The 14,664-nt window shown below is 39.7% G+C and overlaps 1 protein-coding gene and 1 long non-coding RNA gene across 2 annotated transcripts in view; one reads left to right on the forward strand and one right to left on the reverse strand.

The window, feature by feature from the left end:
• LOC309656471 overlaps positions 1 to 14,664 on the forward strand; it is a 518,263-nt gene that overhangs the window by 377,088 nt on the left and 126,511 nt on the right. The gene's annotated exons all lie outside the window — the stretch shown is intronic.
• The window catches only part of ST8SIA6 (ST8 alpha-N-acetyl-neuraminide alpha-2,8-sialyltransferase 6), a 279,596-nt gene continuing 271,875 nt past the window's right edge, over positions 6,944 to 14,664 (reverse strand). The window contains exon 8 of the mRNA XM_082452890.1: positions 6,944 to 14,128. Coding sequence (XP_082309016.1) covers positions 13,972 to 14,128 — 157 coding nt within the window. The 3' untranslated portion in view covers positions 6,944 to 13,971. The remainder of the gene's footprint in view (positions 14,129 to 14,664) is intronic.

Here is a 14,664-nt window from a genome sequence, read left to right on the forward strand (position 1 = left end):
TCAATGATCGTTGTAGGCGTTTTTTAGTGGACATCTTAAAAACTCAACACTGGTCCTGGCTCCGCCATCCATCACCTTTGACACTGACATGGCGGTCACTGAACCTCACCAAGGGGCAGCTTCCCCTTCTGCAAAACGGAGAAGAGCACCCCAGCGGGCTCACTGAGGTGATGATATACAGAAAATCACCAAAATGACAACGTTCCACACCCCATAATATCTTATTATTATTGACGATTAGTGAATCAGAAAGAAACGACTCTGATTTATGATCCCCTGAAGAGTGAAAACTCACAGAAGGAAATTAATGAGGAAGAGAGACTTAAATAACCAAGGACAGAGAGATTTGCCAGCGCAGGCAAACTTTTATGTCCCTTTCAAGTTCCCTGTGATTGTGGTATATAACGCATCCCAGAAATGAGATAAAATCCATTTAGCTGAGGTGATGGGGAGGGTGGGCAATTCTTTCCTATCAAACGCACAAGAGAAAGCTGGGCAGCCTCATTGCCAGTCAGAACCCACTGCTGCTCTATTACCTGGATAATTAAAGGCATTTTACAGCAAAACACTCCTGATATTAAAAAATGAAGCAGGCATGTTTTACTATGATGGTGCAGGGCTTAAGGCAGGAGTAAACAAGAATCAATAGGATGAATTTGTCTTTCTTCAAGAAGAAGAGTTTCATTTTAACCTAAGAAATAAAAACCATGTTACCATGATACACAATCTATAGTTAGCATATGAAGAACTCCATAAAAATATTCAATATTTTGAGAAAGCCTTAAAGCCTACTGCATAATAAACCACACTGCCAGAAGATTAAATCCAGATGATAGCATTATTCAGAAAGAAACTGGCTCAGTCAAAACAGCTATTTCCTGCCTCTCCTCCAGACCCTCTAATTGCTCCCTTAAACTTGAGCTCCATTTGATTTACAAATGAAATGAATTTCAAAGGTTGAATGAGATGATCTTTACAATTCTTTTGAACTCTTTATTTTGCAAATGGAGAAAGCCCAGTATCTTGCTAGGACTCAAATTCCCACTTTATTTTGATACCCCAAAAAGAGTTCAGTTGGGGGATGATCAATCAGAAAACCTCCAAGTAAAATAACAATGTAAACTTTTATTTAGAAATGTAAGCATTTTACAACTTATTAAAGGAAATGAGAATTTTTATTCTGTTCTTTAAAATTCATCCTATGTTCTCCAATTTGGCGTTTAAATCCTACTAGTCTTAGAAGATGCAAACTATTGTACATAGAATGGATAAACAACAAAGTCCTATTGTAGAGCACAGGGAACTATATTCAATATCCTGTAATAAACCATCATGGAAAAGAAGAAATAAATAAATCCTATTAGTCTTAGTGAAACGGAGCAGGACCCTGTGTTCCCTGCCCCCCATGTCCTCAGCCTGCCTTCTGTCTGTGGAAAAACTTTAGCCAAAGAATAAGTTTAATCGGAGAGTGAGAAAATGCAGAAACAAAGAAAAACAGTCAAAGGAGACCAAATAATAATAGTTTGGTCATTAAGCATAGTCAAGGACTTTTAGTTCCTTCTCAAGGGCTATAGATACTAATCTGAGCCATATCCTGTGAGCTGTCTTACAGATACTGACACCTCACCAGGTGGAAGAAGTGAACTCCATGATGACCAGACTGTAGCCATGACAGAAGCTGTCACAATTCCGAAAAGAGGCCTCAAAGAAATAGAAACAAACCGATCCTAGAACTAAAGACTAACTGTACCTAAAACGATCAAGATGACGCTGGTCAGACCACCGATGACCAATGTCAAGATGACGGTCAGAGCTGACTGCGCTGTTTCTGCACATAGCCCCCTCCCTCCGCCTATAGAAGCTCTTGCCCCCTAATTGTCGGGGTGGGGAGTCGGCCTTGGACAGGGGTGGCCGGCATCCAAAATAAAGCAAACTTTCCTCTCCACCAACCTGGCCTCTTTATTGGCTTTTGAGCCGGAGCAGCCGGACCCCACTTTCGGTTACATTAGGTTTGGTTCCTTTCAAATCTGAGGTCTTAACCATTCATTGGTCTAAACATAAGACAGTCATTCCATATTTATCTCCATCTTTTTGTTGATTCTTGTTCCTTCCAGCTACCTTGAACGGTAAATATGAAAATCTCAGGTTGATGGGTATCTCAGATTTGGAGGTAAACTAGCACTATATATGACTGTGAAAGAATTTTTTTGCTTCCGCATGCTTGGCCCTGGAACACGTCATTCCTCTTACAGAATCCTAAAATGTCTGTTACTTGTAGTAGATCAAAGTTAGGAAGTCCATTAACGTACTTGCACTTACTTCAAGTCCTTTCAAAAGAACTTTTAAAATGTGAAAGGCGGTCCTATTTCTCTCTAACCAAACAGATGGGATCACAATACTTCTAAAATACTAATCTTGTGATAGATTCCACTTTCATATACTTTTTCCTGTTAAAGAGAAAAAAATGAGGCATAGTGATGATTCCTTGGAAGCCTGAGAAAATTATTTTTTAGGACCTCATCCCCAAGAGTTATATAAATGCCCTCAGATATGTTACTTACTTTCTCTTTACACCAGATTTTTGTGTAAATTAAGGAATACGTTGTATGTTGTAGTTGTTGTTGATTGTTGTTCCCTAAATAAGCAATAACTACCCAAACCCCATGGGCTCTCCTATGAAAATAAACACTAGAAAAGATATATTAGAACTGATACAAGACAACGAATAAAAATAAGATGAAACATAAAGCGAGCAAATGAAAGCTTCATTGAGACATCAAATATATAGAGTCCCTTTTGACCCACCTCCTAGAGTAATGGAAATAAAAACAAAAATAAACAAGTGGGACCTAATGAAACTTAAAAGCTTTTGCACAGCAAAGGAAACCATAAACAAGAAGAAAAGACAACCCCAATTTACATTCCCACCAACAGTGCAAGAGGGTTCCCTTTTCTCCACACCCTCTCCAGCATTTATTGTTTGTAGATTTTTTGATGATGGCCATTCTAACCAGTGTGAGGTGATACCTCATGGTGGTTTTGATTTGCATTTCTCTAATGATTAGTGATGTTGAGCATCTTTTCATGTATTTGTTGGCCATCTGTATATCTTCTTTGGAGAAATGTGTATTTAGGTCCTCCACCCATTTTTGGATTGGGTTGTTTGTGTTTTTGATATTGAGCTGTATGAGCTGCTTGTATATTTTGGAGATTAATCCTTTGTCAGTTGCTTCAGTTGTCTTTTCTAACACAACATTGTGAAGCAATTATATTCCAATAAAGATGTAAAAAGAGAGTAAATGCTCTATTTAGTAAATCCCCCCCAAAATGTATAAAGTCTACTCCAATCTTGTTTTATTAGTATCTGAAACTTGATATGCATATTAATATCCAGTAAACAGTTCTCTGTGGTTGTAGGAAGATGTTCGAAAATCAAAATATTTGACTCAAAAATTTAAAGCTATAGAAGGATGATCACAAGAAAAAAATCCATGAGTAAAATTCAAAAAATACTTAGTCCCTACTGTGTGCTAGGCAATACTTTAAGTGCAGGGGGGGATACCCAGTGAACAAGACAAAGACCCTGCCCTCCAAGGTCACTTAAAATACTGTTAACATGAACTCAAAATATATATATACTGAATTCTTAACTTTTTGCTTTCTTAGGCTATAAATTTAAGGGAAAATTTGGAACAATACCCTTACGGAGGCAGACACCAAAAAATATTCCAGTTCTTATAAATGAAATACTAATCCCCCTCACTCAAGGAATAAAAACTTTTCTCTATATTAACCACCTGGACAAGCATTACTCGCTCTGGTTAAATGATCATTTGTGAGGCTCCTGTGATTAACGGCAATTAACTGATTCACTGAGTGCCATACAAACACCAGAACAGATGCACTTAATGTGAGAAAAGGTGGCATCCCTAGCCTTCAAGGCACTTAGAATATACTTTCATGAAAAACAAACAGTGCTGAAGTAGATGAAGGTACGTACCCAAGTATCTTTCTAAGTCATGTAAAGCAGAGGGTCCGCTTTGTAGATAAATGACATATTTCGACATAAAGTTTCTCTTTGCTCTGGGCCAATAAATAGGCCAGCACTTTATACAATTATTATGTCTCCAAATCTCTCTCCCTGGTCTCTGCCTTCAGCACCTACCCACTGTGCCTTGGGAAACGTCGTGATATTCTACTTTTCAGGCATCTCATGTACTGTTTTTCTTATCTTTTTCTCCCTACTACCCAAACTGGGAAGGTTCCACCATGAAGTCATACAGAGACTCTAGCTGAAAGCAATCCACTCTAAAATGTTTGCTCCACTCAACACTACATTCTCTTTATATCTCTTATCCTATGCTTCCCCCCACCCCTAACCTCCCTACCATCCTCCCCACCCTAAACTTCCAACAAAAAGGGTAGAACATTTTCAGGATCCAAGGGACTCCTGAAATCACATGAGGCATTTTCTACTGGCTTAAAGGAAAACCTGATGCTGAACTTTGGATGGACTACTAGGGAAGGAGACCGTCAAAAAGGCAATTTCAGGACGTACTCCCCCTCATCCCCCCGCCGTAAGAGCCGAAGGAGGCTGGATGGGGATGGGGCGGGGCGCTGGTAGAGTCTTATTCCAGGCTGCGTTGCTGAAGGAGAAAGATGCAGGGTCTCTTCATCACTGACATCTTTAAAACATTTTTAAAAATCCCTAATCTCTTAACACAGGCTTCTCTAGGCCAGCAGTTTTCAATTCCATCTTTCCAACTGATGTTCGGGATAGATGTGAGTTTTGTCTCTCATGCCACTCACTCTCAGGGTTACCCGGGAAACATGAAATCTGCTTGGTGACCAGAACTATCTCTTTCTTTCCCACAGATAGCACGCCAGAGCTGTTCATGGGATAACGGTGAATACACAGTTGGGCCATTTAACTGTTACGAGTTACAACTCAGAATGGACCTCACGGCTATTTCCATTATTTCCATTGAGAGCTTCCTCTAACCAAGGGATCAACAAACTTCTTCTGTAAAGGGCCAAGTTATATTTTCACCTTTCTGGGCCGTAAAGTCCTTGTGGCAACTATTCAACTGTCACTGTAGCACAAAAGCACCTGTAGACAATACCTAAATGGATGAACGTGCTGTGTTCCAATAAAACTTTATTTATAACCACAAGCAGGCTGGATCAGGCCCAGGGTTAAGGGTTAACTAGCCCTTAACCCTTTCTCAGACTCAGACAGGACCCCTCCCCAGCTCAGCCAGTCTTGGCCCATCTCTGGCGGCCTTCTCTCCTTTTATGCAATACACCATCCTCTCTCCTCCAAACAAAACTTCCCCAATACATATTTCATTCTTTCCTGAACATCTGATGTTACATTACTTACATGTCTTAAATGGCTGTTTTCCTTCAGTCTGATATCATGGAACATATTCCTGTCTCCTATCTCATTTCTCCCCGTGGTGATACACACTTTTGCTAGAGAAGTGCATTTCCTAAGTGAGAGCCCATTTCCTCCCTTCAATGAGCACTACTGCACCTGTAAATTTTCCAGTCATGAGTAATTATTGCCAAATAGAGCAAGGCTTCTAATTAGCAAGCAAAGTCTAAATTCTAAATGGTGGGACGGATTACTTAATTTGATCTGTTGCCTTTTAATTCCCCGATTGGAAGTCTCAGGCTTGGCTTTATCCCTATCCAGTCAGTTCTTTTCTTGAGCCTCATCTCAGTTGTACTATAGGTCATGTTAATTATTCTCACTAACTTATTCATTTATTGCAGGTAGAGGACCTCCTAGTCTGTAGGGTTCAGGGAACGTCACACTCTCTGACCCACAGTTCTACTAGTGTTACCTCCCAGACAATGAAAGCTATACCTGACCATGGCTTTGTTTGTTTCTCAGATCTAGTTCTTTTCTCTCTCTCTCTTTCTCTTTTGTCTGCAACCTCTACATTTATAACCTAGAACATTCAAATTCAAACAAAGGACACAAAAGAACAGTAAGTAGCCCAGCTTTACTAGAGAAATGAAGCCTAAGGCGAAGGTATTGTGCTTGAGATGGCAGGACACAAGGTTGAAAAGGTAAATGATGAGAAGTTTAGCAAGCTGGCACTTGACTGCTCTCCTGGTGTCCTCCCCTCCTAATTGAGGTTTCCAGCTGTTTCTCCAGAGCCTGTTAGCCATGAGCAGGCCTGGAGGATATAAACAAAACCTCTGACCAGCCCAACAGGGAAAAGCTTAGGCAGGATTTTTTTCCTCTTGATGAGAGATAACTGTATTAGTTTCCTGTTGCTGCTGAAACAAATGATCACAAGTTTAGTGGCTAAAGGCAACATGAATATGTTATAGTTCTGGAAATCAGAAGTCCAAAATGTGTCACAGTTGGCTAAAATCAAGGAGTTGCAGGGCCGAATACCTTTGGAGGGCATTTGGGGAAAATCTGCCGCACCCTTGCCTTTTCCAGCATCTAGGGGCTGCCTACGTTCTTTGGCTCACAGCCCCCTTCCTCCATCTTCAAAGCAGTGTACTAATGTCTTCAGTCTTTGTCCGACTCTGACCCTCTTGCCGCCCTCATTCACTTAGGAGAGCTGCTGCAGTTACACTGGGACTGCCCAGACAATCCAGGATAATCTACCCAACTCAAGGTCAACTGATTAGCAACCTTAATTCCATCTACCACTTTAATTCTGATGTGATAACATCGTCACAGGTTCTGAGGATTAAAACATCTTTGAGAGGCCTTTTTTCTACCTACCACATTGTCTGAGTCTAGAATTCAACAGCTGAGCATTCTGGAGGCATCCCTATGCATATCTTGTCAAAATTCCTGAAGTCTAAAACTAAAAACAAATTTTTACAAGATTTTAGACAGGAAATATAGTAATTCTCTCTCTCTTTCTCTCAGACACACACACACACACACACGCACACCCACCCACCCACACACACACACCCCAGACTTGCATTAGTTTGTCTGTAGAATGAACATGGGAGATGACCATAGACTTTTGGGAAAAAGAACACCCCTGAAATCCAAGAAACATGTCCATTTAGGATACCATTCACCTATCAAGGAAAATAAATATATTTATTTATGAATATGCAAGGATTCTAAAAACATATTCCGTGAACCTCATCCAAGGACAATATTCAAGAAACAACTTTTAGCCACACAGCCAAATGTTCAGAATAGAGATCAGAAAGATAAAAAGAGAAAACGGTGATCAGTAATGATCCTTGAAATTTATAAATCATTAAATCTAAATGAAGAGTGATAGAATATGAAGATTAGAAATTAGAGGCTTCATTTATTTGACTGACCTTAATTATAGAAATCTAATTTATAATTTTAATTGATAAGAAGCCTTGAGAGGAAAGTGGTCTTTGATGACATAAGTCTTCATGGGCTGTGTTGATATTGTTTTTCTTAGGAAGACAAGAAGAATGATGAAAACTATTTACATCCTGGTGACTACCAGAGACTCTAAACAAACAAATAAACAAACCAACAGTGCTGGAAACTACCTAGAAGGGTCCATGGTCTTCGAGATTAAACTAACTCAGGAAGAGATGCTGTCCTGAAATTTACTGATAATTAAGAGGAAAAAACAAGACTCCTTGAGAAATGTAAGTATTTGACAAGCAGGCTTGTAAATATAATGGTTTAACCACAAAGCCTGAAAACATTATTATAGGAAATTGATTTCGTTCACTTCAGCTGTAAGTTAACTCATCAGACTTGGGAAAAACAACCTACCACTCAGGATGTGAACTTTCCGGCCTTGTGATAATGAACCCATCACACTGCATGTTCTCCTGTTTTTCAGAAAGCTTGCCTCACCCACCCCCCCAACCAGTTCTTTTCCCAACAGCTACAGAGATAATTCAAGCTGCCTCTGATAGAGCTGATCCACATACAGCACAGAGTTTCTTTCTTCCACAAACTGTGAGTAACATGCTAATGACAGCCTGATATTAAAAAGTTAGAAATGCAACAAAACCTAGGAGTTGAGGACAGAAGAGGGTTAAGTAAAATTAAAAGTATTCAAAAATTATCATCTTTCTGGTGCATGGGGCAAAACAGTGGCAAAACAGAGTATCCAAAGTATAAAGGAATAATATCCTATTTTCATATAACAGTAAAGAAATGATGTTTGGTTATGAATATACTTTTTACAAAGAGAAAAAAACCTAACATTTTCAAAAGCTGAAATTTTAAAGACCATGTTGTCTGGTCATCATCCAGTAAAATGAGATAAAAAACTGAAATATGCCTCTGGGACTCAGAAAATAGGAAATTTACTTCTAAATATATCTTGGATAGAAGAAAACAATCAAAACAAAATCATGAATGATAGGGAAAGCAATGAAAGGAAGGTCACTGCATTCTAAAACCTCCGGAACACAGTGAAAACTGTATTCAGTGGAACCGTAAGACCACTCTCAGGCTTGACGATTCACTAGAAGGACTCAGAAAAACTATCATACTCACGGTTATTGCAGGAAAAAATAGGGATTAATATCAGCAAAGGGGGGACTTCCCTGGTGGCACAGTGGTTAAGATCCCACATGCTGCGGAGCAACTAAGCCCGTGCACCACAACTATGGAGCCTGCGTTCTAGAGCCTCCGAGCCACAACTACTGAGCCCGCGTGACACAACTACTGAAGCCCGCGTGCCTAGAGCCCATGCTCCGCAACAAAGAGAAGCCACCGCAATGAGAAGCTCGCGCACCGCAATGAATAGTAGCCCCCGCTCGCCGCAACTAGAGGAAGCCTGTGCGCAGCAACGAAGACCCAATGCAGGCAAAAATAAATAAATAAATAAATTTATTTATTTAAAAAAAATATATATCAGCAAAGGGAAAAGGTGCATGGGATGATGTCCAGGAGAAAGCAGGTGCAAGCTTTCAGGTGTCTTCTCCCTGTAGAGTAACACAGATGCGCTTAATTCTCCCAGCACTGATGTGTGACAACACATGCAAAGTGCTGTCGACCAGGGACGCTCACTTGAACTTTGGCGTCCAGGGTTTTATTGAAGGTCAGAAACACAGGCACTTAGTGTCTGCATGACTGACCTCAGCTATTCAGACTCCAACCTCCCAGAGCAAAGACAGGCATTCACAAAAAAATCACACTGTTAGAATAAACTGATTGAACTGTATTGCATGGCCTAAGGCTCCAGATACGCAAAAACATTGATTAGGTAGAATATTCTCAAGGCTCAGAGTTCATCTCCCAGCAGCCAGCCAAGGGCCAGTCCTGAAGACAGATCTTTCTTGGGAATGTGCAGAGCTTAAGCGGCCAGACCTGCTGAGTTACCACTTTCCTACACAAATACCTCCACAATTATAGAAAAAATTAAATTAAGGAAATGTAATGCTAGTTTTAAGAAATTGGAAACAAAATCAAAGACAAAAGAGCTTAAAAAGGAATTAAGATAGCAAAATGATACAGAAAAAAAATACATGATAATAGGTTGAATGTATCCCAAAGCCAGTTCTTCCAAAAGACCAATAAAATAGATAAACTCTCATGAGCTTAATCAAGAAAGAAAGAGAACAGACGTTATAACTGATGTCACAGAAATAAAAAGGATTCTAAGAGATTATTACAAACAATTATACACCAATAAATTGAATAACATAGAAGAAATAAATTTCTAGAAACATACAACCTTCCAAGGCTGAATCATGCAGAAATAGAAACCTTGAATAGACCAATAATTGATAAAGGTAATCAAAAACGTCCCAACAAAGAAGAGCCCACAACCAGATGGCTTGATTGATGTATTCTACCAAACAGTTAAAGAATAATTAACACCAACCCTTCTCAAGCGCTTCCAAAAACTGAAGAGGAGGGAACACTTCCCAATCCATTTTATAAGGTCATTATTACTCTGAAACCGGAGCCAGACAAAGACACTCCAAGGAAAGAAAACCATAGGCCAAAATCCCTGATGATGAACATAGATGCAAAAATCCTCAACAAAATAGTAGCAAACTGAATTCAGTAGTACATTAAAAGGATCATATACTATGATTAAGTGGGTTTTATCTCTCAGATGCAAGGACAGTTCAATATATGCAAATCCATTCATGTGATACACTTTATTAACAGACTGAAAGATAAAAATCATATGATCATCTAATTAGCTGCAGAACAAAACTGACAAAATTCAACATCCTTTCACCAAAAAAACTCTCAGCAAACTAGGAAGAGAAGATATGTACCTCAACACAATAAACTCTGCTGAGTTCAAGTTAGATGTATATATAGTTGATGCAGACTACAGAAGGTACTTGATAAATATTTCTAGTTTGAATAAACCAAATTCAACTTTTTCTTGTACAGGCGGACCTCAGAGACATCGAGGGTTCGGTTCCAGACCACTCAATAAAGCAAACATCACAAGAAAGTGAGTAACAGGAATTTTTTGGTTTCCCAGCACATAGAAAAGTTAACGTTTATACTCTCCTGTAGTCTATTAAGTGTGTAACAGCATTATGTCTTTTAAAAAAGTACATATCTTAATTTAAAAATACAGTATTGCTAAAAAATTCTAACCACCCCCTGAGCCTTCAGTGAGTTGTAATCTTTTTGCAACAGTGACATCAAAGATCACTGGTCACAGGTCACCATCACAAATAGAATAATAATGGAAAAGTTTGAAATATTTTGAGAATTACCCAAATGTGACACAGAGACTCAAAGCGAGCAAGTGCTGTTGGAAAAATGGCGCTGACAGACTTTCTCAATGGAGGGTTGCCACAAACCTTCAATTTGTAGAAAATGCAAATCTATTCTGCGAAGCATAATAAAGTGAAGCGCAATTAAACGAGGCATGCCCATACTTCTGTGGTAGGCGCAAAATACAATCTGCAAGAACAGATTGCTACTGCACACACTGGGCAAGTCTAAATGATCTGCCCTCTCAACAGTCCTTTCAAAAAATATTGGGTCAGTATTGTTGTGGTGTAGAGTTAGTTTTTCCTTTTTAATCCAAAATATAAAAGTTGTTCTTTTAACTACTAAGAGCTGCCACCCTGAAGGCTTCCTAGAAAGAATTAAAGGGTAAGAAGTGATTATTCTTTTTTATAATCTGGTGTCAATATTACTCACTCTGGTCAAAGGGCTCTTTGCAGCATGTACTATTACCGATTTGCCAGTAACATTCAGAATCAGTTAAAAACAAAGAAGGTGGCTTACATACATTCAAACACACATATATGCACGGAAGGAAAGATTTATTTTGAATGACTGTATTTCAGAATGACAGGAGCATCACAGAATTAATGTCCAGCCTGAGAAAGGAGGGAAAGAAAACTAACTTTTTATTGAGGGCTATTTTATTTAAAAAGAAACACTTATTCTTTCATTTTCCCCCATCACTTGCATCACATCATGAAATTATGAATCAATAAATATTTTCTAGTTCCCAGTAAATCATTTATAACACAGAATACCCACTTCATAAGAGAGATCCAGGCTAGAATTTTCTTAATTGTCTACAATAAAAATCACATGAGCTGAAAGCTATGAATCCTGGAGGCTTTATAAGCAAAAGCCAAAGCAAGTGAACGGAAGAAATCTCCACTACTGCACGTTTATTTGAGGGTGTAAAATTGTCCCCACTTCTCGGAGGTGAGAATGTCATTTTCCTGTGAACCACAAAGGAGTACTGAGCCCAGAGCAAAGCAAAACATCTTCGGAAATCTTTGAAAATCAGAAGCTGCAAATTTCTACTACCCCAGATCACCAGTTTGCAATCTGGAGAGTATGGTTTAATTCTTAATGAGTCCCAATATGGCAATCTAAGAAGTAGCTGTGCCAATTGTTAGACAATCTGAGTTTGGAGCTTGTTAGCAGCATTCTGTGTACAAGAAAGAATCATCTATTAGAGCAGATCCATTTCCAAACAGCTGTCAGCATTCTGCATTTGACTGGACACCCTGCGTTCTGTAGAGTGCCAACTACTCTCACCCCTTTTTCTTTAAAGTACATTGCTCTTAATTTTTTTCAAATTTATTTTATTTATTTATTTTTGGCTACGTTGGGTCTTCGTTGCTGCGCACAGGCTCTCTGTAGCTGCGACGAGCAGGGGCTACTCTTCGTTGCGGTGCGCGGGCTTCTCACTGCGGTGGCTTCTCTTGTTGCAGAGCACGGGCTCTAGGCGTGCGGGCTTCAGTAGTTGTGGCATGCGGGCTCAGGAGTTGTGGCTCGCGGGCTCTACAGAGCAGGCTCAGTAGTTGTGGCGCACGGGCTTAGTTGCTCCGCGGCATGTGGGATCTTCCCGGACCAGGGCTCGAACCCGTGTCCTCTGCCTTGACAGGTGGATTCTTAATCACTGCGCCACCAGGGAAGCCCTACTCTCACCTCTTTTAGACTGCAGAAAATTGAAGCTGACATCAAATTGCCATTTCAGCACCTGCAGCTCTGCTAATCCTTTATTTCAGGAGAAGAGCAAATCTGATTTAGCCGCAGTGCACGTTATGAGGAGATGGTGGTGATTATGAAACGTCTGTCCCCTGATAGCTATTCTCAGCTAAAAAATAATCATCCTTTAAGAAGATATGACTGTGCTCCCTTCCTTCACGCCTCAAATATTTGTTATGCACTTAGTGAATGAAGTCAAATAACATATTGAAGAAAAATCTCTTGATGGCAAGATTGAGGTGAAGACCTGTGTGGCCTGAAACATTGTTTCACCTCTCCTTCGTGGGTCTGATTGAATCAGGCTTTGGAGATGACAATGCAGTCCCTAGAGGGCCCTACAGGCTAGTAAATCCATATCCAAAAGCCACTGTATATATGAATTCATGCTGATTTTATAGGACAGCCTGTTTCCATTTAGACAGGTTTAAGCACCACAGAGCAGAATCACTTCTCTCCTCGTTAGATTAAAAGTGGAAACGTTTTTGAGCCCAATCCTTTACCTGGTATTCCCCTTCTTACTCTTTTGTGTTCCCAGAATCATAAAATCTTTGTTTGCTGATAACAGCAAACATGTCACCCTCTGTTCACCTTGACTTTCCCTTGCAGAACAGAAGTAGCCTAACTAGGAAACCAGATGGGTCAAAGTGCATTCCTTCATGTTGGTGGTAAAAGAGAATTACGAGGCTCCACCAATAATCAACAAGCAGCCTCCAGAAGAAAAGTGTCATCTCATGTGGAACCACATAATCTACTCGAGGGGTCTCAGATTTCCGCCTACTGATGAATTAAACATTTTTGGCACTGAATTTCTGGGAAATAAACTGAACTAAATGGGAAAATAAATGACTAGAAAGACTTGAAAGTGTTACTTTATATCTTCAGCATGTATTAGTGTTGGAGAAGTCCTAAAGGAGAAGACCAGGTCATTGAAAAATGATTAAGATCTCTAATAATGATTATTATGACCATAATGGACTATCTATTCATTAAGGATATATATACAGCTGAACAAAGACAGTGAAAGCAGAAGACAGTGATTCAAAGAACTGCTGATTCATACTCTACACAGTAAGCTGAGTAGCAAAACGTAACAATATGAGCTTTGGATGTGCAAGGACCTGAGTTGAAATCCTGCTGGCTTCTCCTCTTATTAGCAGCTCTGGCTAAATCATTACCTTCTCGGTGTCTCAGTTTCCTTATTTTAAGAACGTTGTTGTAGTGCACGTCTTTTACGGTGTCTGCTTAGCCCCGGACAGCACTCTTCTCCAGAGCACACCCTTCCCCGCTTCTAGGCCCCTCCTCAAACTGGGGCATCAGTGGTCATGTTTGGGGCTAATGCCTGCAGTGGATACTTGACCGAAACCCCGACCATCAGATTTCCACTCTAGAAGTTATCATTCAGATGGAGCTGCAGTCAGCAAGTCTCTGCCTGAGGCTGGACCCAGAGAACGGTGGGGTGGCACATGCACGGAGAAGCGGAGAAAGACAGCAAAGAGAAAGGAAACCAGGAGCCAGGGAGAGGAATACAAAGTCAATGTCGTTCAGAACCAGGGAGCAAAGACTGAAGAAATGGCTGTCTGGGTATCCAACGGCTTTCCACTTCTTACTTTAACTCTCACATGCGTCCAACTTGCTCTTGAGGGAGATTGTACATTGCAGTCATTTTCCCTCTTTTGTTTTAGATTTAATGTGAATTTCCTGCCAATAAAATCAAAATAACCACATCCACTATAGAAATACTAGTAGCTATATATAAGGGAATTGGGAGCATTCAGTGATTTAAGTAAAACGCCAGCTCAATTACATTCAATAAATGATGGCCATTGTTATTGTCACTTTCCCTACGAGTAAAATGGGAATACACTTGCAGTAAAGGCAAATACTGGAGAGAGGTTTTAAAGTATGTTACTAGAGGAAAACAGTAGTAAATTGGTAGAAAACACAGTTGTTTTAATTTATGCTAACATATTTTCCTAGTAACCCAGAATATTCTTTCTCAGTGGCACAGCTAATGGGCCATTGGGATCTTGTGTGTGTGTGCGTGTGTGTGTGTGCATGTGTGTGCGCGTGTAGATGAAGATAATACATTTTCATCACTTATCGAATTTAGATTACTATTATAATAAGGGCAGTTGAATATCATCTAATGAAGATTACATTAGATTTCATTATATGCTTATGCTATTTATACAATCACTAAATAAACTGGGGATGACAAGTTATATTTATGAATG

This window comes from Balaenoptera physalus (assembly GCF_965194825.1).
Source record: "Balaenoptera physalus genome assembly, chromosome: 2".
Lineage (NCBI taxonomy): Eukaryota > Metazoa > Chordata > Mammalia > Artiodactyla > Balaenopteridae > Balaenoptera > Balaenoptera physalus.